Below are 27,174 nucleotides of genomic sequence, written 5' to 3'. Positions count from 1 at the left end.
CACAGTCCCTCAACACTGGTTATAAATAAGAGGCTGGGCCAGGGACAGGGTAATCCCAGCACTTTGGGAGGCGAGGCAGGCGGATTGTTTGAGGTCAGGAGTTCGAGACCAGCCTGGCCAACATGGTAAAACCCCATCTCGGCCGGGCGCGGTGGGTCACACCTATAATCCCAGCACTTTGGGAGGCCGAGGCGGGCAGATCACAAGGTCAGCAATTCAAGACCAGCCTGGCCAACATGGTGAAACCCCGTCTCTGCTAAAAATACAAAAATTAGCCAGGCGTGGTGGCGGGCGCCTGTAATCCCAGCTATTTGGGAGGCTGAAGCAGGAGAATCACTTCAACCCGGGAGGCGGAGTTTGCAGTGAGCCGAGACCACGTCATTGCACTCCAGCCTGGGTGACAGATCAAGACTCCGTCTGAAAAACAAACAAACAAACAAACAAACAAAACCCATGGGCGCCTGTAATCCCAGCTACTCAGGAGACTGAGGCAGGAGAATCACCTGGACCCGGGAGGTGGAGGTTGCCATGAGCCAGGATCATCCCACTGCACTCCAGCCTGGGCAACAGAGTGAGATTCTGTCTCAATAAAAATAATAATAATAATAATAAGAGGCCAGACACAGCGGCTCAAGCCTGTAATCTCAACACTTAGGGAGGCTGAGATGGAAAAGTCACTTGAGCACAGGAGTTCAAGCCCAGCCTGGGTAATAGAGCACGACCCTGTCTATAAACAGTTTAAAAATGGGGCTGGGGTGGTGGCTCACACCTGTAATCCTGGCACTTTGGGAGGCTGAGGTGGGCATATCACGAGGTCAGGAGTTCGAGAACAGCCTGACCAACATGGCAAAACCCTGTCTCTACTAAAAACTATAAAAATTAGCGGGATGTGGTGGCACATGCCTGTAATCCCAGCTACTCAGGAGGCTGAGGCAGGAGAATTGCTTGAACCCGGGAGGTAGAGGTTGCAGTGAGCCAAGATTGCACCACTGTACTCTAGCCTGGGTGACAGAGTGAGACTCTACCTCAGAAAAAAAAAAAAAAATTTTAATTAACCAGAAGGCCAGCTGTGCTGGTTCATGCCTGTAATCCCAGCCCAGGAGTTTGAGGCTGTAGTGAGCTTCATCGCATCACTGTACTCCAACCTGGGCAACAGAGACCCCGTCTCTAAAAAACCCAATCATAACAGGACCTGGTTATAGGGCGCTGATGGCAAGTCCCATGCTAAGTGCTTTCTGTGCATTCTCTTCAGTCCTGGGCACCTGGGCGTAGGTGTGGAGGCTTGGAAAGGTGAGGAGGCTGGCCTGAGGTGGACAGCAATCCCGGTCGGCCTGCGCTGAGATCTGCGGCTGTTGGCAGCCACATCATTTGCTATCAAAGTGACTGCGGCTCTCCAGGGGGTTGGAGAGGGCTTTTTCCTTCTGGGATCCCGTGACAAGAAAGTAACGGGGAAGGGAGTGGGCCTAGACACGGCTTGGACCCGAGGGCCAAGCTCTTTTCTCAAAACTCCACAGCTCTGATTCTTCTAGTTGCCCCGGCTGTTTGAAAAATGATCACTCCCCAAGGACAGATCTTGACAATGTCCTTTTAATTGTACTCTTTTCAAAAAAGTATGTCCTTTCTCGGTTAAAATAAAAAAGACAAGGCATGATGAAGACCTGCTCTAGCCCATACTGGGCGGTGATCTCGGTCCTGGGGGAGGCCAGGCCGGACTCTTCCAAGGTCTCCTCCCTGGGCAGTCCCAGCAATGGGGCCAGTGGCAGGGCAGGTTCTCCCTGCCAGAACCCGATCCCAGCCCTTCAGGACTGGACCTCTGTGTCCCTTCAGTGGGAAGCCACCTTGGACACACGCAGTCATTCAGGTGGACATAAGGTCACTCTTCTCGCCCTTGACCTTGAGGAACTCAGCCATGCTGGAGAAATACTTCTGGTTGGCCTCAGCCACCTTCTTCTCTGCCGCCTGTGGGTTCACAATCTCCAGGCCCTGGGCAGGTGAGGGAGAGAAGATGATGGGTTAGGTGAGGAGAAGGCCCCAACTGTGACCCATCAGAGCCCCCTAGGCCCTTCCCCATGGCACTCAGGCCTTGGTGGGCATGAGACAGTTTGCCTGTCCCTGGAGTTGCCCTGTCTTGGGAGATTCTGACTCAGTGGGTCTGGAGGGAGAGGGTGGGGAGGAACCAGGGCGCCTAGATTTGTACGAAGTTCCTCAGGTGCTGCTAAAAACAACCAATGCGTGAGGACAGCCAATCCTGCCCTGTTTCTGCATAAGGAAACTGAGTCCCTGGGGGACATGGCTGGCCCGAGGTCCTAGCACAAATCACACCAACACCACTGACGATCATAGTGGCAGCAATGGGAGCCAACACCTGGCTGGCACTTCCTAAATATTTTCAAGGCAACAGAGCGAGCCCCTGTCTCTAAAAATAATAACAGGACCCAGTCATTGGGCTCTAATGGTGAGCCCAGTGCCAAGTGCTTCCTGTGCGTTCTTTTCAGTCCTGAGCACCTCATGATGGAGGAGGGGAGGCTTGGAAAGGCACAGCCACTGGCATCATCTTCTCAAAGAGGCCCTCCCTGGCTGCTCCAAAACGAGAGCCTCCCCTGTCCCACCTCCTACCTTCCACCTCCTCCCCTTCCTGGCATTTCCACCTTCTTTTTTTTTTTTTTTTTGAGACGGAGTCTGGCTCTGTCGCCCAGGCTGCAGTGCAGTGGCGCGATCTCGGCTCACTGCAAACTCTGCCTCCCGGGTTCACGCCATTCTCCTGCCTCAGCCTCCCCAGTAGCTGGGACTACAGGCGCCCACCACCACGCCCGGCTAAGTTTTTGTATTTTTAGTAGAGACGGGGTTTCACCGTGTTAGCCAGGATGGTCTCGATCTCCTGACCTCATGATCCGCCCGCCTGGGCCTCCCAAAGTGCTGGGATTACAGGCGTGAGCCACCACGCCCGGCCTGGCATTTCTGCCTTCTCCTACACTGGACATCTTACTGAGCTGTCTGTGCCCGGCCTGGCATTTCTGCCTTCTCCTACACTGGACATCTTACCGAGCTGTCTGCGCCCGGCCTGGCATTTCTGCCTTCTCCTACACTGGACATCTTACCGAGCTGTCTGCGCCCGGCCTGGCATTTCTGCCTTCTCCTACACTGGACATCTTACTGAGCTGTCTGCGCCCGGCCACCCACTGGCTGCATGAAGGTAAGACTTGTCTCTCATTCGTCGCTTCATCCCCACAGCCGGGAACACCGACGGAACTCAGCAGGTGCTGCGTAGACACCCGCTGACTGAGCAGATGAGCTCGCTGCCGTCTCGCCCCCGTGGTGCAGGCTCGCCCTGCTCTATGGATGGTAAACCGAGGCTCCGACGATGCGGTGACTGCCACGCTCCACGCTGCTCACTGCTGACTGGCTGGGGCCTGGACCCACACTTGACATCCAAGCCCGCCTAGCCGGGAACTTTCTCGAGTGGGGTCTTGAGGTTACCTTAACCGTCCTGGCCATTTTGAACTGGAGGGCCTGGAGGCTGAGCAGTGTAACCCGCTCACAGCCCGACAGAAGAACTGGGTGCCCTGAACACAGCTGTGGGCCTGGTTCTAAAGCAGTGCGTGCTCACGAGGACTGCTCAGCTCTGGCCTCTCGTCTCTGCTAACGTCTTCCTGTGTGCCAGGAGCTGTCTACGTCCTCCGCATACCTCGTCACCACACCCTCCACAACAGCCCCATGAGGAGACTCATCCTGGCCTTCTTCACAGGGGCAGAGGGCAAGGGGCCTTGCCAAGGTCTCAGGGCTGGGGACAGAGCCGGCCCAGGGGAGGTACCTGGAGTGGGGTGAAGGCCACGCTGGAGGCCGTGCCCGAGGAGCGGTCGCGGATGGTGGACTTCCCGCCATACACGACGCTCTGCTTCTGCAGGGTCCGCTGTGGGGAGGACAGGGAGGCTGCGATCTGGGCTCCCCCCACCTTGTGTCCCTCGGTCCCCAGCCCCACCTGGGTCTGGCCCATACCTGCAGCGTCTTGGAGATCCTGGCCTTGGTGGCCTCGTTTACCTGCGTCTGCCGCACACGCCCACTGCCCGACTTGCCCAGGTGGCCCAGGCTGAATCCCAGGTCCTCCTGGTAGGCGTCCTCCTCGATCTAGGGGGAAGAGGAGGCGCCCTGCAGTTCAGCGACCAGGCCCTGCCCTCCAGCCACCGAGGCACCCCCTCCACCAGCCGGAAGCCCAGCGGTCACCAGCCGGCTGGTCCCACGGGCACCTGCTCCGGTACCCACTTGGCCCGGCTGAGGCCTGGGGGCCCACACAAGCGGGGGATGCTGGGGAGCCTGAGAGGGGCCCGGTCCTAGCACTGCTCTGTGAGCTCAGAGTCGAGAGGCCATTCCTTCCTTACTTGTGTAGGTTGGGGGATGTCAGGAACCAGAATAGGTTTAATAGGATGAGGTGGCCTCTGAGTTCGGTCTTGCAGGACCAAGGGGATGACGCTGGGATAAGAGAGGAGACTGGCGGGGCCCAGGGACGGGGCTGCCGTGCAGCAGGGCACTGCGGAGCCTCTGGGAAGGGAGGAACCGGCCAAGGAGCCTGGGGCGACAGGAAGCTGCAGGGGCTCTAAGCACCGGAGACACAGGCTCCGAGGGTTGCAAGGGTCACTTTGGGGCTGAATGGATGGAAATGAGAATAGAGGCCGGGGGATGAGGGAGGAGGCTGGGACAGCGCCCTAGACATGAGCCAGGGCCACAGGACGAGAGGAGGGACGGTGGCAGGAGGCAGAGGGCAGTGGTGGCTGCCTGCCTGTGGGGTTGAGGAGGGCGCTCTGGGAGTCTGACCTCTCCGAAGCTCATACGGTTGGCCTGCTTCCGGATCTCTGTCAGCCCCAGCCGCTCCTTCATCTTGCGGTATCTGGGGATGGGTGGGTGGGCGGCGCCAGGGAGTCAGCTAGGAGGAGGACGCCGGCTTCTCCCCCCATGACCCCCATGCCTACCGGACCCCCAGGGCCCCTCACCTGCGGCCGCCTCGCTTCTTCCGCTGTCCATCCAGGGGCGCAGGCAGCGGCTTCACCTGCTTCACGGGCGGCGGCTCCTGCCACTTGTCGAATTTGCGCTCGATCTCATCCTTCAGTTCGTAGCCCACCTGGGGAGGGGGAGGGGGAGGGGGAGGTCCTGCAGCTGCTCGCGTGGGCTGCCCACCCAGGCCTCCTCTGAGTGGGCCCCCCGAGTATCCACATGCCTTAGTTAAATCAGCACCTAATGCTGCCTCACCGCAACCCCCTTTCTTTTTCTTCTTGGTGTTGACTTAGCACCGCTAGACGCAGGACAGAGTTCACCTGTTGACTGTCTCTTTGACCCGTGCCCACGCCACGGGGCAGGGGTCCTGTCTGTGCTACTCACAGCTGCACCCCCCACACCCAGACCAGGGGTGAGATGGGGAGAGGGAAAGAAGAAGGGGACACGGAACACCTGAACGCTGTGCCAGGCTGGGTGCTTGGCAAACGACAGTTCACAAGACACAAAACGTCTCCTCTCCCGAGTACATCTACCAAGGAAGACAGAAGGTAACTGAATAATTACTTGAATAACATCCCCTGTTGCAGCGGGGACAGATCCTGGTGTGGAAGGCAAATTATGCCCCCACCAACACACACATGCCCAAAGAGGCCCATGTTCTAATTCCCAGAATCACAGGGCAAAAGGGATGTGAAGAGGTTAAGAAGGATTTTAAGGATTGTGAGCTGGGAAGACTATCCTGGACCATCTGAGCAGGCTCAGTATAGCCACAGGGGCCCTTAAAATAGAAGAGGGGAACAAAAACAGAGGCTGAGATATGAAGACAGAAGCAGAGTCAGAGAGAGGTCTGAGGGTGCTATGTGGCTGGCTCCGCAGACAGAGGGAGGGCCACGAGCTAAGGGGTGCCAGTGACCCCTAGAAGCTGGAAAAGACAAGGGAATGGATTATCCCTTGAATCCCCCAGAAGGAACGCTCCAGGCTGACACCCTGACTTCAGCCCAGTGAAACTCATTTTGGACTTTGGACCTACAGGACCACAGATAATAAACCTGCACTGTTTTTTGTTTTTGTTTTTAGATGGAGTCTCGCTCTGTCACCCAGGCTGGAGTGCAATGATTCAATCTCAGTTCACTGCAACCTCCGTCTCCCAGGTTCAAGCAATTCTCCTGCCTCAGCCTCCTGAGTAACTGGGATTACAGGTGTGTGCCACCACACCCGGCTAATTTTGGTAGAGATGGGGTTTCACCATGTTGGCCAGGCTGGTCTCAAACTCCTGACCTTGTGACCCGCCCACCTCTGCCTCCCAAAGTGCTGGGATTCCAGGCGTGAGCCACCGCGCCCGGCCACACCTGCACTGTTTTAAGCCAGTAGGTTCATGCTACCTTCCGACAGCAGACCTAGGAAACCCTACTGGGGAAGGGGGTGCCCGACCCCAGGGAGGGTGGGCAGAAGCACTGCCTCCGCCTTGGTAGGACGGTGCTCGCTGGGGTGGGCTCCCTGCTGAGGGCTCTCCCTGCAGAGACATCCCAGGCCCAGAGGAAAAGACGCCCGGCCGCCCCTCACCTTTCCCTCCTCACCTTCCCTTCTGTGCTCTCGTGGAAACTGTCCACACGGGCTGCCAGTGTGCACTTGGCGGCCACCAGCCGGGCCGCTTTCCGCCGCAGATCCTGGAGCAACGGAAAACGGGGGTGGAATCTGTGTGAGACAGACAGACAGGTAACAGCAAAGCAACCGCGCGCGCTCCTCCTCTGGCTCTACCCGGGGTCCTGGAAGGGGGCTTTCCACCCTTGGGCTCTAGAGGTGTGTGCTCTCAGCTCCTACTTCACAGGAAGAGGGGATGAGGGCAGGGCACAGAGCCATGTCCCAGCTGGTAAGTGGCCGTCAGGTAAGGATGACAGTAAGACACGCTGACAACGAGGACAGTGGTGACTGTGGAGATGCCGGGGGGAGTGCGCTCGGCCTGGATGCCAGCCCCGTGCTAAGCATGCCCCTCGGATCATCTCATCAAATATTCAAATATCGGGCTGGTGTGATCATTGCACCCCCTTTTCAGATGTGGAAACCAAGGCTTCAAGTCATGTGGCCAGGGAGACAGCCAGCAGGTGATGGAGCCAGGGTTCCAATCCAAACTGCAAACAGAGCCCAGCTGTCAGCCACAGTGAGGTGATGGCCAGCCCTGGCCTCCCTTACAGGCCTGTGGTGTCTATGGCCTGTGCCTGGACCGATGTGAGATGGCCAAATGAAGAGGCAGAGGCCTGGGTGACAAGACATCAGGCTCCCTGGGGCAGGTTTAACCCATATGCCCAGGGCTGTGAGGTGGTGGCGATGGCAGGGGTGCAGAAGCCCCAGGCCCACCCGTCCTGGGTTCTATCGCCCACTCTCTCTCCTCCCAGGATGGGGTGACCTGCCAGCCTCCCTGGGTGTGTTCCAGTAGCAGTGCCTGACCTAAAGCGTCGCAGAAAAGACCACAAAAAAAAAAACCCCACACTGGGCTGGGGGGTGGGGCCAGGAAATGCCCACCCAGCCTTGACCATCAGTGCTATTGTTCTCCCCATCCCTGGGGGAGGCCAGGCAGGGCACAAGGCCGTGAGCCTGAGGTAACTCGCCACAGTTGGACAGAGTAGGGTCTGCACCCAGGCCTGTCTGTCCCAGAACCTGTCCTGCTTTTTTTTTTTTTTTTTTTTTTGAGACAGTCTCACTGTGTCACCCAGGCTGGAGGGCAGTGGTATGATCTTAGCTCACTGCAACCTCCACCTCCTGGGTTCAAGCGATTCTCCTGCCTCAGCCTCCCAAGTAGCTGGGATTATAAGTGTGTGCCACTATACCCAGCTAGTTTTTTTGTATTTTTGGTAGAGATGGGGTTTCACCATGTTGGCCAGGCTGGTCTCGAACACCTGACCTCAGGTGATCTGCCTGCCTCGGCCTCCCAAAGTGCTGGGATGACAGGTGCGAGCCACTGCGCCCCGCCAGGCTAGCGGGCCTGTGTGTGTGCTGTCAGGCGTCGATGCTGGGAGGGTCATGTGTCCCGACTGCAGGGAGAGGACCCGGGAAGCTCCGAGGTTGGTGACCTCTCCTGCCCCTCCAGTGTGTCTCTCCCCATGGCTGATGTGCAGCCCTCAGTGGATTCTGTGAGTCTTTCTAGTGAATGGTCAAACCTGAGGGTGGTCTTCGGAGCAGTTGCACGCTAACCCGACGCTGCTTGTCGTGAGCTAGGCCTGACCTGTAAGTGCTTCATCTGCACTGAGCCCTCGTCCCAACTCATGAAGCAGGCGCTGTGCTCCCATTTGATAGGGGAGGAGACTGAGGCACAGGGCGCTCACGCCTCTTGCCCACAGTCACCCGACTGGTGGGTGCTGGAGCTGGTCTGCTGCAGAGCCCTGGCTCTCACGTCCCATGCCACCCTGTTCCCAGCTCCTGAGTGCTACCGTCAGCTGGGCCAGATGGTGGGTGGCTGCTCAGGCTGTCTGGGCACAGCGGAAGGCTCCAGGGGGGCCGGGGGAGGGGCCATGACGCGGGGGGCTCACCGGTGGCAGGGACTGCACGATGTCACTGTGGTAGATGTAGCCGGTGTGGGGCAGCACAGAGGTAGACGAGAAGCCAGACAGCGTCTTGCGCTGGGCCCCGAGCAGCATGATGTTGCAGGCGGGCATCTTGGAGAGGTTGGTCAGGCCGCCGGCCACACCTGCGGTGGGAGGGAGGGAGGAAGGGGGGGCGGTCAGAAGAAAGCAGGGAGGTGGGGATGCGTGAATCTGCCTGGGGGCTCGACGTGTGCCGGGCACCTTTACATGAAGTTCTGGCTGGATTCCTCGATGGCCCTGCCAGGCGGGCGACCTGGCCCATTCCGCGAGGGGCAGATGCAAAGGAGGCTCAGAGAGGGAGGGCAGCTGGCCTGGGGGTGCAGGGAGGAGGCCCCCAACAGGAAGCTGACCACCACGTTTGTGCTAAGCCACACTAACGCCGTTCCAGGGATGTCTGTGTTTTGGAACCATTTTCACCAAACCAGGAGCTCCCTGACAACAGGGCCTGGGTGTGGTCATCTCTGGGTTTCCGGCACAGGGGAGGGAGAAGGAGCTATGGGTGAGTGTTTTTCCCACAGACGAGGCTTTGCTGTGTGCCAGGCTGGCTGACCTCTGTGATGTCCAGGGAGACGGGGTGCTGAGGTCCAGGTGCCAAAGCCCCCATTCTACAGAAAAGGATGTAGCCTTCCCAAGGTCACAGTGTCAGCAGACCCCCGCTCCATGGGACCCAGCCCGGGGACTCACCCATGATCTTGGCGGCCGTGGATGCCCCGATAATGATGGACAGGTTGGGCGCGATGAAGGACATCCGGGACTCCACGTACTCGTAGATGCGGTGCTTGGAGGCGTTCAGCTCCAGCGCCATGTCGCAGGCCTCCTCCAGCCGCTCCAGCTCCTCCTCCGACAGCTGCTGCCTGCAGGGGCGGGTGGGCCCAGCCTCCTGGGTCTCCCGCCTGCCTGGTGTGCCCAGCCCCAACCCTCTCAGTTCTGTGTGTGCATGTGTGTATGTGTGTGCGTGTGTACACCTGCGTGTGTAGCTCCAGCCTAATCCCCAGTCCCATTAGGGCCCGGCGCCTCCCTCGCAGCGGACATACCCCTGGGTGGTGGAGGCGGTGACGCTGACGACCATGATGGTGGCATTGGTGAGGATCTGCTGCAGGTTCTCATTGTTCTTGCACTTGTCCAGGCTGTTGCCCAGCTCCTGGGGGCGAGCAGAGAAGATAGGGGAGGCTCGGGAACTCAGGAAGGCTCGAGAACCTCTCTTGCTCAGCACCTCCTCAGGTCTCTTCTTGGGGACACTGGGACAGTCAGGGTCTCTGCACTGGGGGCCTCTCCTGCCTCCACCGCCTGAAGCATCCACACCATTCCTGCCTCCACCGCCTCAAGCATCCACACCATCTGCCCTGCTTTCGCTGACCTGGAAACGGAGCCCGGGCAGAGTGGCGTCTGGAAAGACCACGGCCTCACAAGCCTCTGGCCCGCATCAAGTCGGAGTGCAAATCCGCGGCCTCGCTTCCCTGCAGGGGCTTCCCCACCGCCATCCTAATCCTTTCCTGGACACGCGTGGGGACCTCCTCCTCTCCCCGCCCTCACGCACACCTGCCCCTCTTTTCCGAAACCCTTCCTTGGCTTTCTCCTAAGACCCAAAGGCTGGACGTGATCCGACCTCTTCCCCGTCCCGTCCTTCCCCGCCTCACTTCCTCCCTGCTTGTTCCCTCTCCAGCTCTCCGCACTTAGACGTCTCTCTCCCCCAAATCTCCGTGTGCCTGCCCTGTGTCAACCCCAATGCCACCGGCTCCGACCAGAGCGGGAGCAGCGTGGGTCAGGCCAGCGGGGAAGCCCTCTCGGGAGACCGGGGTAGGAGGGGAGCCCTGAGAAAGTCCTGTCCAGGCTCCGTCCCTCCCACGCTGGGCAGAGCAGACCACTGAGCCCTCGTCCACACCCCTCCATCGCCTCCAGACCCTGAGGCCTCTGGGAGGGGGTCCGAGAGTGAGCCCCGCCTGCCCCTTCACGCCAGCAGAAGCACCCCACCTTCTCTGCGCTCACCTTGACCGTGCGGATGTAATCCAGTGCATTGGGGACCAAGGACTCCAGTTCAGGGAATCTCTTTGAGTACTTATCCCGGATGAACTTATGGATGATGTCTAGGGTAAACGGGACAGGAGGTTGTCGGGTAAGATGGAAGATAGACTCTGCTGGTTGGCCCTAACACCCATGTCCCCTTCTTCCTTTAGTAACTGAAGCCCTGGCTTGTAGCCTGGCACACGGGCACCAGCATACAGCCTTTCTCAGCTGCCCTTACCGCTAGGTGTGACCAGGGGAATTAGTTCTGGTCTGTAAAACGTGAGCTGCAGTGACATGTTCTTAAAGAAAAGAAGCGCCTTGCTGGTGGGAATGCGGAGGTGATGGCTGGAGGTGGGGCAGTCACCTCGCACCGTGAGGCAGGTGGCCGACCAACAGGATGGAAAGAGCGAGGGCCCTACAGGCAGCCAAGCGGCCACACCATCCCCGAGTGCTCCTCAGACTCATACGCGAGAGAACGCACTTCCTTCTTATTTCAACCACTCTGTGACAGCAGGTGAACCTCGATCTGAGCTTGGGCTTAGGGGCAGGACCCTGGGAAAGGCCAGTGGGGAAGGGAGAGGGGGCGTGAGGGACGTCACACGGGGCTGTCTCCGCTTGCCCCCCAGCACTCACTCAGCTCGTTTTCGATCTCCACGGTCAGGTTGTTGGCATCCACGATGACGCGGTATTCAGGCGCTGCTTCCACTGGTCCCATCACTGTGAGGACACGGAGGCATGGGTGTGAGTATCTAACTCCCTACCCCCTCTCGGGTCCCGCAGCTGGAGGAGGCGGAGGATGAGGTTGGGAGGGGTCAGGAAGGAGGGGCTGAAGAGTAAACCAGGGATAGGCTGATGTCTGCAGACATCCCTGAACTTGTGTTCCTGCCTTCAATCCCTCTCCCTCCACACCAGTCTAGACTTGACCCCATCCACCCCAGAACTGACCGTGTGAAACCTCCTACGGCTCCCCACAACCCCAAGGCTAATGACCGAGTCCTCAGACTGACATTCAAGGCCTCCCCAACTCTGGAAGCTCTGCAGGGACCAGTGCTGTGCCTGCGTTGGCTATACCCACACCCGAGTACCCACGACAGCACCTGGCACACAGGGAGTTGCCCAGTTCCTATCTCCTGACTCAGCAACTCTGCAGTCTGGCCTCCCGCCCTTCCTGCCCCATCCTCTCACCACACCCCATTTTATTCCACTCCAGCCATAAAGGAGTGATCACAGTGCCCCATACACCCACTCCTCCTAGCCTTTTTTTTTTGAGACATAATTTCGCGCTGGTTGCCCAGGCTAGAGTATAGTGGCATGATCTCGGCTCACTGCAACCTCCGCCTCCTGGGTTCAAGCGATTCTCCTGCCTCAGCCTCCTGAGTAGCTGGGATTACAGGCATGTGCCACCATGCCCAGCTAACTTTTTTTTTGTTTGTATTTTTAGTAGAGACAGGGTTTCACCATGTTGGGCAGGCTGGTCTCGAACTCCCGACCTCAGGTGATCCATCTGCCTTGACCACCCAAAGTGCTGGGATGACAGGCGTGAGCCACCGCGCCAGACCCCTCCTGGCCTCTGCATGTGCTGCTCCCTCTCCCCAGAGCGTCCCTTACCCCACGTCTGTTTCTGGAAAACGCTTCTTTGTGCTTTAGTAATAAGAGGTCAGGCACAGTGGCTCATACCTGTAATCCCAGCACTTTGGGAGGCTGAGGCAGGAGAACTGCTTGAGCCCAGGAGTTGGAGAGCAACCTGGGCGACATAGGGAGACCCCATCTCTACACATAATTAAAGAAAAAAAATTAGCCAGGCATGGTGGTGTACACCTGTGGTCCCAGCTGCCTGGAAGGCTAAGGCAGGAACGCCTGAGCCCAGAAGGTCAAGGCTGCAGTGAGCTGGGATCGTGCCACTGCATTCTGGCCTGGGTGACAGAGTGAGACCCTGTCTCAAAAAACAAACAAACAAAAAGATGTTGTGTTTAAAAGTCATGCAAATACTAACTGCCTGATGTCACAGCCAGTAGAAGGCAGAGCTCAGATCTGACACCAGGCAGGGTGGCTTCAGAGTCTGTGTTCCTAACCCTGATGCTCAAATGGCTCTTTAAGTCCTTAAGACTCAGGCAGCGACTCAGAATCCTTCCCTCCCTTTCTGGAAGGATCAGACGCCTCCTCTGTGTACCCGCAGCACTTGTGCACCTCCAGTAAACAGGGACTGCCACAGCTTGTGAGATGTTTCACCTCTGCCTCCTCAACCAGACACCGGGTGTGACGGGGTCTGACTCCATCCCTGAGCCTGGCCTGACATCAGGAAATGTCACTTTCTGTGTCCCATAACCCTCTGGAGAGAGAAATTCCTCGGCCTGGCATCTGGAACTCTGCAGGATTCTCTCTCCGGATGTCTGAGGCCCCAGGCCTGCCGCTGTCTTTCCCTGGGCCCCCTTCTCCCTTTCTTTGCCTGGCACATGCATTCATGCTCTAGAGTCCAATTCAGCTATGGATTCTTCCCCGACACCTGGGGCAGGGTCAGCCAGTCCCTCCTGTGGCTCCGGTGTCCCCAGCTTGGTACCACCACTGATAGCTGTCTGGAACCTGGCCTGCCTCTTCCACTAGACCTTGAGTACTTTGAGAGCAAAGACCTGGGCGATTCAACTGGGTGCCCAGGTAAACGTTAAAGAAAGCGAGCAGTGAGTCTCCCGAAACTCTGCCCTCTCACTACACTTCTTTCCCCAGAAACCTCCCATGGCTTCCTGTCATCAACAAATTCCATTCAAGAAGAATGGGAAGGCTGGGCGTAGTGGCTCATGCCTGTAATCCCAGCACTTTGGGAGGCCGAGGTGGGCGGATTACTTGAAGTCAGGAGTTCGAGACTAGCCTGGTCAACATGGTGAAACCCTATCTCTACTAAAAAATACAAAATAGCCAGGCATGGTGCTGCATACCTGTAATCCCAGCTATACATAAGGCTGAGGGAGGAGAATCGCTTGAACCCGGGAGGTGGAGGTTGCAATGAGCCAAGATCACATCACTGCACTCCAGCCTGGGCGACAGAGGGAGACTCCATCTCAAGGAAAAAAAGAAAGAATAGGAATGGTAACAGGACTGCCCTCTTAAGAGTGAGTCTGAGCACTCATGAGATAAGCTAGTGTTCTCTCAATTTGGGCATGAGAAAAGGTTTTAGGTTATTTTTTTTTTTTGAGACAGAGTCTTGCTCTGTCGCCCAGGCTGGAGTGCAGTGGCACGATCTTGGCTCACTGCAAGCTCCGCCTCCCAGGTTCACGCCATTCTCCTGCCTCAGCCTCCTGAGTAGCTGGGACTACGGGCACCCGCCACCACGCCCGGCTAATTTTTTGTATTTTTAGTAGAGACGGGGTTTCACCGTGTTAGCCAGGATGGTCTTGATCTCCTGACCTTGTGATCCACCTGCCTCGGCCTCCCAAAGTGCTGGGATTACAGGCGTGAGCCGCCGGCGCCCGGCCTTAGGTGGTTCTTTAATAATTATATATCTATTTTTATACAGTGACTTTGTCTTTGCCAAATGATACCAGTTTTCCATTCATGGTAGCAATTTGCTTCCTTCTCAGATAAATTTAAGAAAAAAAGTCCTACACTCAAAGAATATGTTAAGCAAATAATAGGATAAGCGGCTTACAGATGTGGCAAAAACCCTGTAACCGGTCATGTGAATCAGTGAAGTCTGGGAAACCTCAAGCTGAGTCCTATCATGATCAGTAAGCTCAGCACACAGGAAGGACTTAAGAAGCATGAGCTTTACAATGCAATATATATTTAGTGGAAAAGGGAACGGGTTGGGGTGAAACAAAAAAAAAAAAAGAAGGCTCTGGAAAAGGCTGAAGGGAGATATACCCAGCCACAAGCAGCCAGGGAGCCAGGGGGCCTGGCAGGAGAGACAGGAGATGGGGAGGGGCACAGAGTGGGAGGAAGCACCTTCTGAAGCTTTGGCTTGCTTGCTGATATACTCCTCAATCTTCATCATAATCTCAGCAAACTGTAGGAAAGGAGAGGACAGTCAGAATCCAGCACTCTTCAAAAAGAAGCCTGTATCACCCCCTTCTGGGAGATTCTGTCTAGAGCCCCCTGCTAGGAACACCTCTTGTCCTCTTACCATCTTACTGTCCCATAGCTTGGCGATGGTCTTGACTGAATCCCCGGAAAGATCCAGCTGTGTCTCCTCCTGCACATCCTCGATCGCTGGCTCCTCTTCTTCCTCCCCATAGCTTCCTCCTTCCTCCTCTTCTGCTGCCTCTTCGAGATCAGCTAAGAGCTCATCTGCCAGAGACATCCCGAGGCCTGGGGAGGGACAGCAGGGTTCCCTAAAAACTTGCCCCCGACAAAGTCCCTCCTTATTACTGAGCGATGATTCTCCCCCAGAAGACCCTGGTCCTTCTTTATCAACCCCACTAGCACGCAGGCTCCACAACGACAGGTGCTTTAGTTTCTTTTGTTCACTGGCGAGTCTCCAGCTCCGACCTGTACAAGACGCAGCACACCCCTATGACCGCCACCTTGCTAAGACTTACTGGAACCAAGTGGTGTAGATTCCAAATGCATTTGCAAACTTCCTTATTCCTTTCTTGCCCTTAGCCTTGAAAACATACTTTGAAATTCTTTGTTTCCCTCCTTTCCCACTAGACACTGTCTTGCACTGCTGGCTTATCTATGTGCTTACTTAGAAGTTCCAGGAGCTAATCTTTATTTATTTATTTTTTAAAGATGGAGTCTGGCTCTGACACCCAGGTTGGAGTGCAGTGGTGCAGTCTTGGCTCACTTGCAACCTCCACCTCCTGGGTTCAAGCGATTCTCCTGCCTCAGCCTCCTGAGTAGCTGGGACTACAGGCACCAGCCACCATGCCCAGCTAATTTTTTTTTTTTTTTTTTTTTTTGTAGAGTCAAGGTTTCACTATGTAAGCCAGGCTGGTCTTGAACTCTTGACCTCAAGTGAGCGACCCACCTTGGCCTCCCAAACTGTTGGGATTACAGGCGTAAGCCACTGCGCCTCGCCGCAGGGGCTAATCTTGAAACAAACTAGATATGGAAACCCAGCTGCAAAACTCCAGAGGTTACCTCAAGGCGATCAATCTACAACCTGGCCATTGTTGACATGACACCAGCCCATGCTCCAGGTGGCCCGTGACTCAAGACAGCCTTCGGAGCAAGACACACATACCTTGTACCCAGCACCACTCCTGTATGCCTCCCATTCAAAGTTCCCCTTTTGAAGCCCCTCTCCCCAGCCTAAAGCTTGAAATGGCCTTCTAAAGACATTAGCTTGGCCATTTCTCATCTGCGAGCATTTGATCAATAAAGCTGCTTTCCTTTCACCACCCCCTTCTTCTTCTGCCTCTGAGTAGCAGAAACTTGAGTCGGTTACATTATCAGTCTCTTCCCACCTCCAGGTCTTTGTACAGGAGTCCCCTGTAACTAAAATGGCCCTTTCCTTCACTTTGTTTTTTCTTTTCTTTTTTTTGAGACCATGTCTTGCTCTGTCACCTAGGCTGCAGTGCAGTGGCGCCATCATAGCTCACGGCAGCCTCGACCACCTGGGCTCAAGCGATTCTCCCGCCTCAGCCTCCTGATAGCTGAGATGACATGCACACACCAGCACGCCCGGCTAATTTTTAAATTTTTCTGTAGAGACAGGGTCTCACTCTGTTGCTCAGGCTGGTCTCAAACTCCTGGGCTCAAGCGATCCTTTTGCCTGGGCCACCCAAAGTGCTGGGATTACAGGAGTGAGCCATGGCGTCTGGCTCTCCCCACTTCTTAGTGGGCCAGCATCTCCTCAGCCTTCAGCTCTCACGTTCCACCTCCCTGACCCACACGCCCCGCTCTAGACTACAGGAGGTTGCTTTGTGATAACGTGTCCCGCACGCTCTGCGTGTCTACAGTAAGGCACTTCACACATTTGTGATTAATGAAGTAATTATTTGATAAAGCCTGTCTGCCAGGCATCAACCAAAGCTCTAAGAGGGTAGGGAACAATTTTTGCTCCTTCCACATCCCCAGGGCCACACCATGGTAGGCACATATTAAGACTTTTGGGTAAACAGGCTGTAAAAGGCCGGGAGCGGTGGCTCATGCCTGTAATCCCAGCACTTTGGGAGGCCCAGGCGGGTGTATCACCTGAGGTCAGGAATTGGAGACCAGCCTGGCCAACATGGTGAAACCCTGTCTCTACTAAAAATACAAAAAACTAGCCGGGCGTGGTGGTGCGCTCCTGTAATCCCAGCTACTCGGGAGGCTGAGGCAGGAGAATCGCTTGAATCCGGGAGGCGGAGGTTGCAGTGAACCGAGATCGCGCCACTGCACTCCAGCCTGGGCAACAAGAGCGAAACTCCGTCTCAGACAAAACAAACAAACAATTGGCCAGGCGCGGTGGATCATGCCTGTAATCACAGCACTTTGGGAGGCCGAGGCGGGCGGATCACGAGATCAGGAGTTCGAGACCAGCCTGACCAACATGGGGAAACCCCGTCTCTACTAAAAATACAAAAATTAGTCAGGGGTGGTGGCGGGCGCCTGTAATCCCAGCTACTCTGGAGGCTGAGGCAGAAAAATCGTTTGAACCCGGGAGACGGAGGTTGCAATGAGCCGAGATTGCGCCACTGCTCTCCAACCTGGGCAACAGAACGAGACTCCGTCTCAAAACAAACAAACAACAAAAAACAAAAACCAAGCTGTAAAGACCCGCCTTTTTCCTCACACACTTCTTCTCCCAGACCCAGGAGCCCAGCCTCCCGCTCCCCCTGGTCTCCATCACACTCACCTCTCCTCTCCGCGCACCACTGTTTCTAGGAAATAAGCTTTCCCAGAGCGTTAGTCGCTCACCGATGACGTCTCACTCTCGCGCCGTTATAGAGGCAAAGCTACTCTCTGATTGGTCCCCGCTCGCGATGTTCTTGGCCGCATTTGAAACAACAACTTTATTAGCACCTGGCACTAGGCGGAGAGAGGCCGTAAGCCGCGAGGAGGAAAGGGACTCACGTCCCGCTGTGGACCGATCCTGCTAAGCAGAGAATCGCTGTGGCCGGACGACGGGGCGTCGAAACAAGAAGAAAGACGTTGGCAACTCAGAGGACTGGTTGCGGCATTAGACAAGAAAGCAAGGCCTTTAAGCAGGGATTCGGGGTGGACGTGGGGGTGGGCCGAAGCGAAGCCGGAAACAGGAAACTACAACTCCCACAAGGCCTAGGGCCACGTCCCGCCGTCCTCGGCTGCTGAGCCTGATGGGACAAGTAGTTTTGCGAACGGCTTAACCTACAGATTGAAGAGGTCGGAAGCTCTGAGGCCCGGGGCTTCCGGAGGTCGCGGAGATGGAATTGGAGCAGAGAGAAGGGTATGTGGCTGAGCCCTTGTGAAAAAGTGCGAATCCCAGAAAACAGTGCAGCTGCATTGTGTGCAACCATATGAGCTTTTACGCTGAGGTCTGATGGGGGTTGTAGTTCATGCAACTGCTTTACCTTAGAACCCTTTTATGGACTGGGGTCATCCTGAGGGAGGAGAAGGTTAGGGGTTTGGACTGCTGGATCTGAGAGACGAGGAGGTTGGAAGCCAGGACTCTTGCGTCTGGTTGAGGGTTGGGGCTTGGACTCCCTGGGTCCTTGGAGAGAAAAAGTCTGGAGGTCTGGACTCTTGCATCCTGGGAGGAGGGGGTCAGGGCTTGAACCCTGTGGGTGCTGCGAAGGGTGGGTTGCGGACTTGGACTTCTGGGTCTGAGGGAGGAGGGCTGGGGGCTGGATTCTACGGTCTGAGGGAGGAGGGGCTGGGGGCCTGGATTCTAGGATCTCAGGGAGGAGGGGTTGGGGTCTGGGCTCCTGGTTCAGTGGGAGAAGGGGCTGGGGGTCCAGGATCCAGGGCCCCTGAGCCTTTCCCTACCTCTCAGGACCATGGCAGCCGTGGGCTTTGAGGAGTTCTCAGCGCCGCCAGGCTCAGAGTTGGCGTTGCCTCCCCTATTTGGTGGCCACATCCTGGAAAGCGAGCTGGAGACGGAAGTGGAGTTTGTGTCAGGTGGTCTGGGCGGCTCAGGGCTCCGGGAGCGAGATGAAGAGGAAGAGGCAGCCCGGGGTCGGCGGCGGCGCCAGCGGGAATTAAATCGCAGAAAGTACCAGGCACTAGGTCGGCGCTGCCGGGAGATCGAGCAGGTAGGTGAGTGCGGATCCCCCTGTTTTGGGGTCCCCTGGCCTAAACTACCGCCCCCTGCAATCTCTGCCTTTCCACATGCCCAGCCTTTCTTGGCTTGCTGAAGGAATCTTCCGCTTATATATTCAGTCATTTAGCATGCATTATGTGTCTGGCCCTGTGCCGGGCCCCTGGAAGGGCCATCTCCCGTGGAGCTTCCCTGACAACGCAGATGGGTTCTCTGATGTCTCCCGGGGGCCTCTCAATGCGTGGCACCGCTCACAGGTGAAAGCCCAAGCTCTTCACATCTCCCATACCCCTGCCAGGATTCACTCCTCTCGACTCATTCATTCTGCCTCTTGAGTGTCTCTGGACCCTTCTCCTCTCCTCCATCCCTATGGCTGCCACTGCAAACTCCAGCTGTCTGGGCTGAATGACTGCAATAGCCTCCTTGCTGAGAATAAGGATGGGCTGGGCATGGTGGCTCACGCTTGTAATCCTAGCACTGGGAGGCTGAGGCAGGTGGATCACCTGAGGTTAGGAGTTCGAGACCAGCCTGGCCAACATGGTGAAACCCCATCTCTACTAAAATACAAAAAAATTAGCCAGGTGTGGTGGCACGCACCTGTAGTCGCAGCTACTCGGGGGGCTGAGGCATGAGAATTGCTTGAACCCGGGAGGCGGAGGTTGCAGTGAGCCAAGATCATGCTGCTGTACTCCAGCCTGGGTGACAGAGTGAGAGTCCGTCTCAAAATCGATCAATCAATCAGTCAATCAATGAGGATTAAACAGCAGGCAGGGCTCAGATCTTGGCAGGCCAGGAACACCAGGACAAGAAGTCTGGATATTTTTTTTTCCTTGAGAGTGAAGGAGCCACTGAAGGGTTTCAAATGGGGGAGGAACAGCATCAGGTCTGGATGCCGGAAACTCTGAAGACAGTTGTATTAGTTTGCTTGGACTCCCAGAGCTTATCACAAATAGGGTCCCTCAAGCACAGAAATTCCTGTCTGACAGTTCTGGAGGCTAGATGTCCAAGGCAAGGTGTCAACAGGGTTGTAAGAATCTTCCAGACCTCTCCCCTGGCTTCTGGAGGTTTCTGGCAGTCATTGGCACGTAGAAACATCACCCTGATCTCCGCCTTCATCTTCACATTGCTGCTCCCTCTGTGTGTGTGTCTGTGTCCCAATTTACCCTTTTTATAAGGACTCCAGTCATACTGGATTAGGGCCCACCCACTGGCTTCATTTGAACTTGATTACTTTGGTAACGACACTGTCTCCATATAAGGGGATCCTGAGGCACTGGGGGTTAGAGCATCAACACCCTTTTTTGGGGGAAATAATTCAACTTTTTTTTTTTTTTTTTTTTAAGGTGGAGTCTTGCTCTTGTCTCCCAGGCTGGAGTGCAATGGCACCATCTCAGCTCACTGTAACCTCCACCTCCTGGGTTCGAGTGATTCTCCTGACTCAGCCTCCCTAGTAGCTGGGATTACAGGCGCCTGCCACCACACCCAGCTAATTTTCGTATTTTTAGTAGAGACAGGGTTTCACCGTGTTGGTCAGGCTGGTCTCAAACTCCTGACCTCAGGTGATCTGCCCGCCTCAGCCTCCCAAGGTGCTGGGATTACAGGCTTGAGCCACCATGCCTGGCCTTCAACTCTTTTTCTCTTTTTTGAGACAGGTTCTCACTTTGTGCTGGAGTGCAGTGGCACAATCTCAGCTCATTGCAGCCTCAATCTCCCAGGTTCAAGCAGTCCTCCTGCCTCAGCCCCCAAAATAGCTGGGACTACAGGCGCACACCACCACACCTGGCTAATTTTTGTACTTTTTATAGAGATGGGGTTTTGCCATGTTGCCCAGGCTGGTCTTGAACTCCTGACCTCAAGTGATCCACTCGCCTTGACCTCCCAAAATGCTAGGATTACAGGAATGAGCTACCACATCTGGCCTCAATTCTTAATGACAGTATTGGGGAGTTCTGTAAGGAGGAAGGCTAGAGGCCAGGGGCATATTCCAAACCCTGCTTAACAGACAGACACCAAGGCCCAAACGGACTCAACTGGAGCCTCTGCCATTAATCCACCCCCAGGAATAGATTACTCCTATTTTACAAGTATAGAAAATCAAGGCTCAGAGAGGTTACGTAATGCACCCAAGCTCAGAGCTCAGCAGTGGCAGATCTGAGATTTTTTTTTTGAGACAGGGTCTTTCTCTGTTGCCCAGGCTGTAGTGCAGTGGCATGACTGTGGCTCACTGCAGCCCCAACATCCTGGACTCTAGCAATCTCAGCCTCCGAAGGAGCTGGGACTACAGCCACCAAGCCCAGCTCATTTTTTTTGTTAGTTTTTGAGTGTTGGGGGTCTCACTCTGTTGCCCAGGCTGGTGTCGAACTCCTGGCCTCGAGTGATCCTCCTGCCTTGGCCTCTCAAAGTGCTGGGATTATAGGCATGAGCCACTGTGCCAAGCCAGAGCCAAAACTTGAACTCTATTTTTTTTTAGATGGAGTTTCGCTCTTGTTGTCCAGGCTGGAGTGCAATGCTGCAATCTCAGCTCACTGCAACCTCCGCCTCCTGGGTTCAAGCGAGTCTCCTGCCTCAGCCTCCCGAGTAGCTGGGATTACAGGCATGTGCCACTACACCTGGCTAATTTTGTATTTTTAGTAGACAGGGTTTCACCATGTTAGGCTGGTCTCAAACTCCTGACCTCAGGTGATCCACTCGCCTTGGCCTCTGGAAGTGCTGGGATTACAAGCGTGAGCCACCGTGCCCGGCACTTTTTTTTTTTTGAGACAGGGTCTTACTCTGTCACCCAGGCTGGAGTGCAGTGGTGTGATCTCGGCTCACTGCAACCTCCAGCTCCCGGGTTCAAGCAATTCTCCTGCCTCAGCCTCCTGAGAAACTGGGATTACAGGCATGCGCCACCATACCCAGCTAATTTTTGTATTTTTCTTTTTTTTAGTACAGATGAGGTTTCATCATGTTGGCGGGCTGGTCTGGAACTCCTGACCTCAGCCTCTTGAGTAGCTGAGATTACAGGCATGTGCCACAACATCCGGCCAATTTTTGTATCTTTAGTAGAGACGGGGTTTCACCATGTTGGCCAGGCTGGTCTTGAACTCCTGACCTCAAGTGATCTGCCCGCCCCGGCCTCCCAAAGTGCTGGGATTACAGGCGTGAGCCACTGTGCCCCGCCCTGAACTCAGGTCTTTCTGACCCAGGAGCAGCACCTGCTTCAGCCACTGTCTTCGGGTCCCTGTTTGGCTGAGTCACATCTCTCCCTCCATGTCTAGGCTGGAGTCCTCAGAAGCTGCGTGCAGGGCTGTCCCCTCAGCCTGGCGTACTTTCCTCCTGTCACCCCTTTGTCTCCTCCTTATTCAAGTCTGGGCCCACGGGCCTTCTCTGCCGGTCATAACTAAAGTCGCACCTCCTGCCCTAACCTCCAGCATGTCTGACTCTGGTATTCACCAAGCACTTCTCACTCTGCAAAGTCATTGATTCCGCAAATGTTCATGGAGGATGTACTACGTGCCCGGCTCTGGTTAAGGCACGGGATGTAGGAACAAGTCACTGTCGTTTTTCAGCTCATGCTCTGGCTGGAGAGGCGGTCAGTCAGCAGAATAAGCAAAGAGGCGGAGAGGCTGTGTCCTGCCTCATCAGATGAGCACTAGGAGGAAATAAAGCTAAGAGTGAATGGCCGGGTGGGGTTCTGGCATGGGAAGGGGGGTCGGGTGTGTTGCAACTTTTTTTTTTGAAACAGAATCTCGCTCTGTTGCCCAGGCTGGAGTGCAGTGGGGTGATCTCAACTCACTTCACCCCTCCACCTCCCAGGTTCGTGCAACTACCCTGCAGGCACCTGCCACCACGCCCAGCTAATTTTTTGTATTTTTAGTAGAGATGGGGTTTCATCATGTTGGCCAGGCTGGTCTCGAACTCCTGACCTCGGGGGATCTACTTGCCTCGGCCTCCCAAAATGCTGGGATTACAGGCGTGAGCCACCGCGCCTGGCCTGGTGTGTTTTGACTTCATGGGAGGTTCAGGCTTTCTGAGCAGGTAACAGTTGACCTAAGACTTGAAGTGGGGAGTGAGTTGTGCGGATGACTGGGGAGAGGGTCCAGGTAGAGGAACAGCATGCAGAAGGCCCCCACTGGAGGGCACTCAGGACTGTGGCATGGTGAGAGGGGAGCCGGAGGGATGGGAAGGTGGAAGGACCTCAGGCCACGGGATGGTCTTTGGCCAGTCTCCAGAGTTTAGTGCGTGCCCCATTAAACATCCGTTAAACAAATGAACGGGAGCCGCGGGATCCAGCTGATGGGAGTTTCCCACCCCACAGGTGAACGAGCGGGTCCTGAACAGGCTCCATCAGGTGCAGAGGATAACTCGGAGGCTGCAGCAGGAACGGAGGTAACCCCTTCTCTGTCCCCTCTGGGCCCGTGAGCCTCAGCTCCCAAATGCTCCCAGCCCCTCTGTCTCTCCTACTCCCACATCCACCCAACCCTCACAAGCCACAAGGAGAAGCTGGAGATGAGGGCCGGGGGCTGAGGCAAACAAGGAGGAAGAGTGGGATTCGGTCTTGGAGGAGAGGGCTGAGCACTGGGACTGAGGGAGGGGCGGGTGGAGGGGGCTGAGCACTGGGACTGAGGGAGGGCCGGGTGGAGAGGGCTGTGTGCTCGGACTGAGGGAGGGCCGGGTGGAGGGGGCTGAGCACTGGGACTGAGGGAGGGCCGGGTGGAGGGGGCTGAGCACTGGGACTGAGGGAGGGCCGGGTGGAGAGGGCTGTGTGCTCGGACTGAGGGAGGGCCGGGTGGAGGGGGCTGAGCACTGGGACTGAGGGAGGGGCGGGTGGAGGGGGCTGAGCACTGGGACTGAGGGAGGGCCGGGTGGAGGGGGCTGAGCACTGGGACTGAGGGAGGGGCGGGTGGAGGGGGCTGAGCACTGGGACTGAGGGAGGGGCGGGTGGAGGGGGCTGAGCACTGGGACTGAGGGAGGGGCGGGTGGAGGGGGCTGAGCACTGGGACTGAGGGAGGGCCGGGTGGAGGGGGCTGAGCACTGGGACTGAGGGAGGGCCGGGTGGAGAGGGCTGTGTGCTCGGACTGAGGGAGGGCCGGGTGGAGGGGGCTGAGCACTGGGACTGAGGGAGGGCCGGGTGGAGGGGGCTGTGTGCTCGGACTGAGGGAGGGCCGGGTGGAGGGGGCTGAGCACTGGGACTGAGGGAGGGCCGGGTGGAGGGGGCTGAGCACTGGGACTGAGGGAGGGCCGGGTGGAGGGGGCTGAGCACTCGGACTGAGGGAGGGCCGGGTGGAGGGGGCTGAGCACTGGGACTGAGGGAGGGCCGGGTGGAGGGGGCTGAGCACTGGGACTGAGGGAGGGCCGGGTGGAGGGGGCTGAGCACTGGGACTGAGGGAGGGCCGGGTGGAGGGGGCTGAGCACTGGGACTGAGGGAGGGCCGGGTGGAGAGGGCTGTGTGCTCGGACTGAGGGAGGGCCGGGTGGAGGGGGCTGAGCACTGGGACTGAGGGAGGGCCGGGTGGAGGGGGCTGTGTGCTCGGACTGAGGGAGGGCCGGGTGGAGGGGGCTGAGCACTGGGACTGAGGGAGGGCCGGGTGGAGGGGGCTGAGCACTGGGACTGAGGGAGGGCCAGGTGGAGAGGGCTGTGTGCTCGGACTGAGGGAGGGCCGGGTGGAGGGGCCTCCTCCCCCTGAAGGGAGGGAACAGCAGAATGGAGGGCACATGAGCACAGATCTGGCTGCAAGTATTTTTTTTTTTTTTTTTGCTGTGTGACTCTAAGCAAGCAGTGTCCCTTCTCTGAGCTGTTTCCTATCAACTAAGGGCAGCACCAATATCATGAGGCTGCGGCGGAGTTGTCGGAGCTTGCAGGTGGTGAGCTGAGCTCAGAGCTTCCCACTGTGGGTCTCCACAGAACCTGCCTAGGTGGCTGCTGTCCCTGCCACTCACAGTGTCCCTGTACCAGCAAAACTGGAGCAAGCTTTGTAGGAATGGCTCCATGTTGCTGAGTCAACCACATTTCTCATATCGGTCCTTGGCTCAGGCTCGGCGCAGTGGCCCAGGGCTATGTGCTCTTCCCTGGAGCCCATTCTTGCCATCCTGGGCACTCAGCAGCCTGGGGTCTCCTGCCTTTCCGGCTGTTCCTTCTTGGCTGCCTTTGCTAGTTCATCCTCCCTCCCCAAAGCTGAAACCTGCAGCTCCCAGGGTTCCTCTGTCCACACCTGTGCTGTCCAGCACGGTAGCCGCCGGCCACGGGTGAGATTTTCACTTAAGTTGAAATAGGCTGGGTGCAGTGGCTCATCACGCCTGTAATCCCAGCACTTTGGGAGGTCGAGGCAGGCGGATCACGAGGTCAGGAGATCGGGACCATCCTGGCTAACACGGTGAAACTCTGTCTCTACTAAAAATACAAAAAAATTAGCCGGGCGTAGTGGCGGGCACCTGTAGTCCCAGCTACTCAGGAGGCTGAGGCAGGAAAATCGCTGGTACCAGGGAGGTGGAGGTTGTGGTGAGCCAAATTCACGCCACTGCACTCCAGCCTGGGTGACAGAGTGAGATTCCGTCTCAAAACAACAACAACAAACCTGCCCAGGTGCTGGTGCAGAGCAGGCATTCCATCAATTGAACCTTAAGGAACTCTGGAGGCAGGGGCTGGGGAAAGAAGAGGAGGGGGTGTTTATAAGAGGTGAGGTCATTAGGAGGAGCGTCCTGTACTCCCCTCTCTTCAGTTATCAATAAAAATTATAACTCACATATGAATGTTTACTAAGTGCTGACATCACATTAAGTACAGAAATCGTCTGGTGTCACTACTTCAGTGTCACCACTGCAACATCCAGCCGAGGGTGTCATGTCGTTTGCCGAGCAGGAAACTCAGCCTCAGAATGGTCGCCTTGTCTTGCTCGAGGTCTCAAGGCTGGTCAAGGGCATGGCTCCCAGGCCTCCAGTGCCAGAGCTCAGGACCGTCTGGCTCCAGGACAGCTTTGGCGTTGAGTGGAGTGGGAGCTGAGCTCTATCCTGTGGCCCTTTTCCCCAGCCGCTAGGAGATAAGTTATTCCGTTGGTGGCTTCTCCCCCTGAGCAGGTTCCTCATGAGAGTGCTGGACTCCTACGGGGATGACTACCGGGCCAGCCAGTTCACCATTGTGCTGGAGGTGAGTGTTGGGCCTCCAGGACGGTCAGGAACTGGGAGCTCAGGACCCACCCATCACCTACCTCCCCCTCCTCCCTGCCAGGATGAGGGCAGCCAGGGCACGGATGCCCCCACCCCAGGCAATGCTGAGAATGAGCCTCCAGAGAAAGAGACACTGTCCCCGCCCAGAAGGACTCCTGCACCCCCAGAACCCGGCAGCCCAGCCCCCGGCGAGGGGCCCAGTGGGCGGAAGAGGCGGCGAGTGCCACGGGATGGACGCCGAGCAGGAAATGCGCTGACTCCAGAGCTGGCCCCGGTGCAGGTGAGGAAGGCGGGAACTCAAGGGGAGGGACTGGGGCTCCAGAGCTGGCGCCAGTGCAGGTAAGGAGGGGGGACTCAAGGGGAGGGGCCGGGGCTGGGGCTGAGTTAGGTTCAGGGCTCTTGGGTTTTGGTTCTGCACCCCGAGGGGCCCAGGGCTGGGGAAAGTTGGAGAAGGGAGGTGAACCAGGACGTGTTGGAGGCCTAGGATCAGGCAGGGAAGTAGTTGGAAAAAGTGGGGTAAAGGCTTGGGTAAAAAGGAGGCAAAGTTGGAAAGGGAAAGAGGAAGACCTAGAGAAGGAAAAATAGCTAGAGAAGGCTGGGAGTAGAGGAGAAGGAAGGATCAGAGAAGACGGAGTGGAAGGGAAGGCCCAGTGCGGGGAGGAAAGCTGGAAGAACATCTGGACCCAGCAACACTGGGATTGCCTCTGAGGTGTAAGGAGGAAGGTGACTGGCCTGGGAAGACAAGAACTGTGAGGGTGGCCAGGTGCAGTGGCTCATGCCTGTAATCCCAGCACTTTGGGAGGCCTAGGTGGGAGGATCACTTGATGCCAGGAGTTTGAGACCTGCCTGAGCAACATACTGAGACCCCATCTCTACCAAAAAGAAAAAACATGTTAGGCTTGGTTGGCATGTGCCTGTAGTCCCAGCTACTTGGGAAGCTGAGGTGGGAGGATCACTTGAGCCTGGGAGGCAGAGGCTGCAGTGAACTATGATGGCACCACTGCACTCCAGCCTGGGCAACAGAGTGGAGTCTCTTTAACGAGTCTCTTTAAAAAGCAAAACAAAATGAAAACAAAAATGGTGAAGCTGATGGGATTTTCTAGATTCCCAGGCCTGTTAACACCTTGTTCCTTATCTCCTGCAGATTAAGGTTGAGGAAGACTTTGGCTTTGAAGCAGATGAGGCCCTGGATTCCAGTTGGGTTTCTCGGGGTCCAGACAAACTGCTGCCCTACCCGACCCTGGCCAGCCCAGCCTCTGACTGACGCATGCCCAGTAAACTGACCCAACACTCACCCTGGCCACCGTCT

General features: G+C 56.6%; 2 protein-coding genes across 3 annotated transcripts; one reads left to right on the top strand and one right to left on the bottom strand.

Moving 5' to 3' along the window:
- Nucleotides 1-1,571: 1,571 nt before the first annotated feature.
- On the bottom strand, nt 1,572-17,754 carry PRPF31 (pre-mRNA processing factor 31). Of its 2 annotated transcripts, XM_055370529.2 has the most exons (14): nt 17,341-17,754; nt 14,683-14,867; nt 14,505-14,565; nt 11,202-11,285; nt 10,551-10,648; nt 9,599-9,705; nt 9,249-9,418; nt 8,511-8,668; nt 6,564-6,653; nt 4,986-5,113; nt 4,810-4,882; nt 3,997-4,125; nt 3,812-3,910; nt 1,572-1,983 (listed from the first exon to the last, which is right to left on the bottom strand). In XM_055370529.2, the coding sequence occupies exons 2-14, from the start codon at nt 14,857-14,859 to the stop codon at nt 1,858-1,860; spliced, it is 1,500 nt and encodes a 499-aa protein (XP_055226504.1). In that variant the 5' UTR covers nt 14,860-14,867; nt 17,341-17,754; the 3' UTR covers nt 1,572-1,857. The 2 variants fall into 2 exon arrangements, with proteins under 2 accessions (XP_055226504.1, XP_063557701.1); XM_063701631.1 differs by lacking the exon at nt 1,572-1,983 and having other exon boundaries at nt 2,653-4,125; nt 17,341-17,485.
- A 22-nt stretch (nt 17,755-17,776) lies between these two features.
- Nucleotides 17,777-27,159, top strand: TFPT (TCF3 fusion partner). The gene is made up of 6 exons (XM_055370555.1): nt 17,777-17,910; nt 18,457-18,715; nt 23,021-23,091; nt 25,776-25,845; nt 25,927-26,145; nt 27,010-27,159. The coding sequence occupies exons 1-6, from the start codon at nt 17,888-17,890 to the stop codon at nt 27,127-27,129; spliced, it is 762 nt and encodes a 253-aa protein (XP_055226530.1). The 5' UTR covers nt 17,777-17,887; the 3' UTR covers nt 27,130-27,159.
- Nucleotides 27,160-27,174: the final 15 nt, after the last annotated feature.

Source organism: Gorilla gorilla, chromosome 20 (genome assembly GCF_029281585.2).
Source record: "Gorilla gorilla gorilla isolate KB3781 chromosome 20, NHGRI_mGorGor1-v2.1_pri, whole genome shotgun sequence".
Lineage (NCBI taxonomy): Eukaryota > Metazoa > Chordata > Mammalia > Primates > Hominidae > Gorilla > Gorilla gorilla.
This window is presented reverse-complemented; position numbering and strand designations above follow the sequence as displayed.

Bases quoted from the DNA above. Each gene is read 5' to 3' on its own strand.
- PRPF31 (XM_063701631.1), bottom strand. From the start codon at position 14,859: ATGTCTCTGGCAGATGAGCTCTTAGCTGATCTCGAAGAGGCAGCAGAA. The intron at 14,566-14,682 runs GTAAGAGGACAA...CCTTTCCTACAG, and splicing joins AGCTATGGGACAGTAAGATG to TTTGCTGAGATTATGATGAA. The intron at 9,706-10,550 runs GTGAGCGCAGAG...GCTCGCCCCCAG, and splicing joins ATTACATCCGCACGGTCAAG to GAGCTGGGCAACAGCCTGGA.
- TFPT (XM_055370555.1), top strand. From the start codon at position 17,888: ATGGAATTGGAGCAGAGAGAAGG. The intron at 17,911-18,456 runs GTATGTGGCTGA...CCTACCTCTCAG, and splicing joins GAATTGGAGCAGAGAGAAGG to GACCATGGCAGCCGTGGGCT. The intron at 26,146-27,009 runs GTGAGGAAGGCG...TATCTCCTGCAG, and splicing joins CAGAGCTGGCCCCGGTGCAG to ATTAAGGTTGAGGAAGACTT.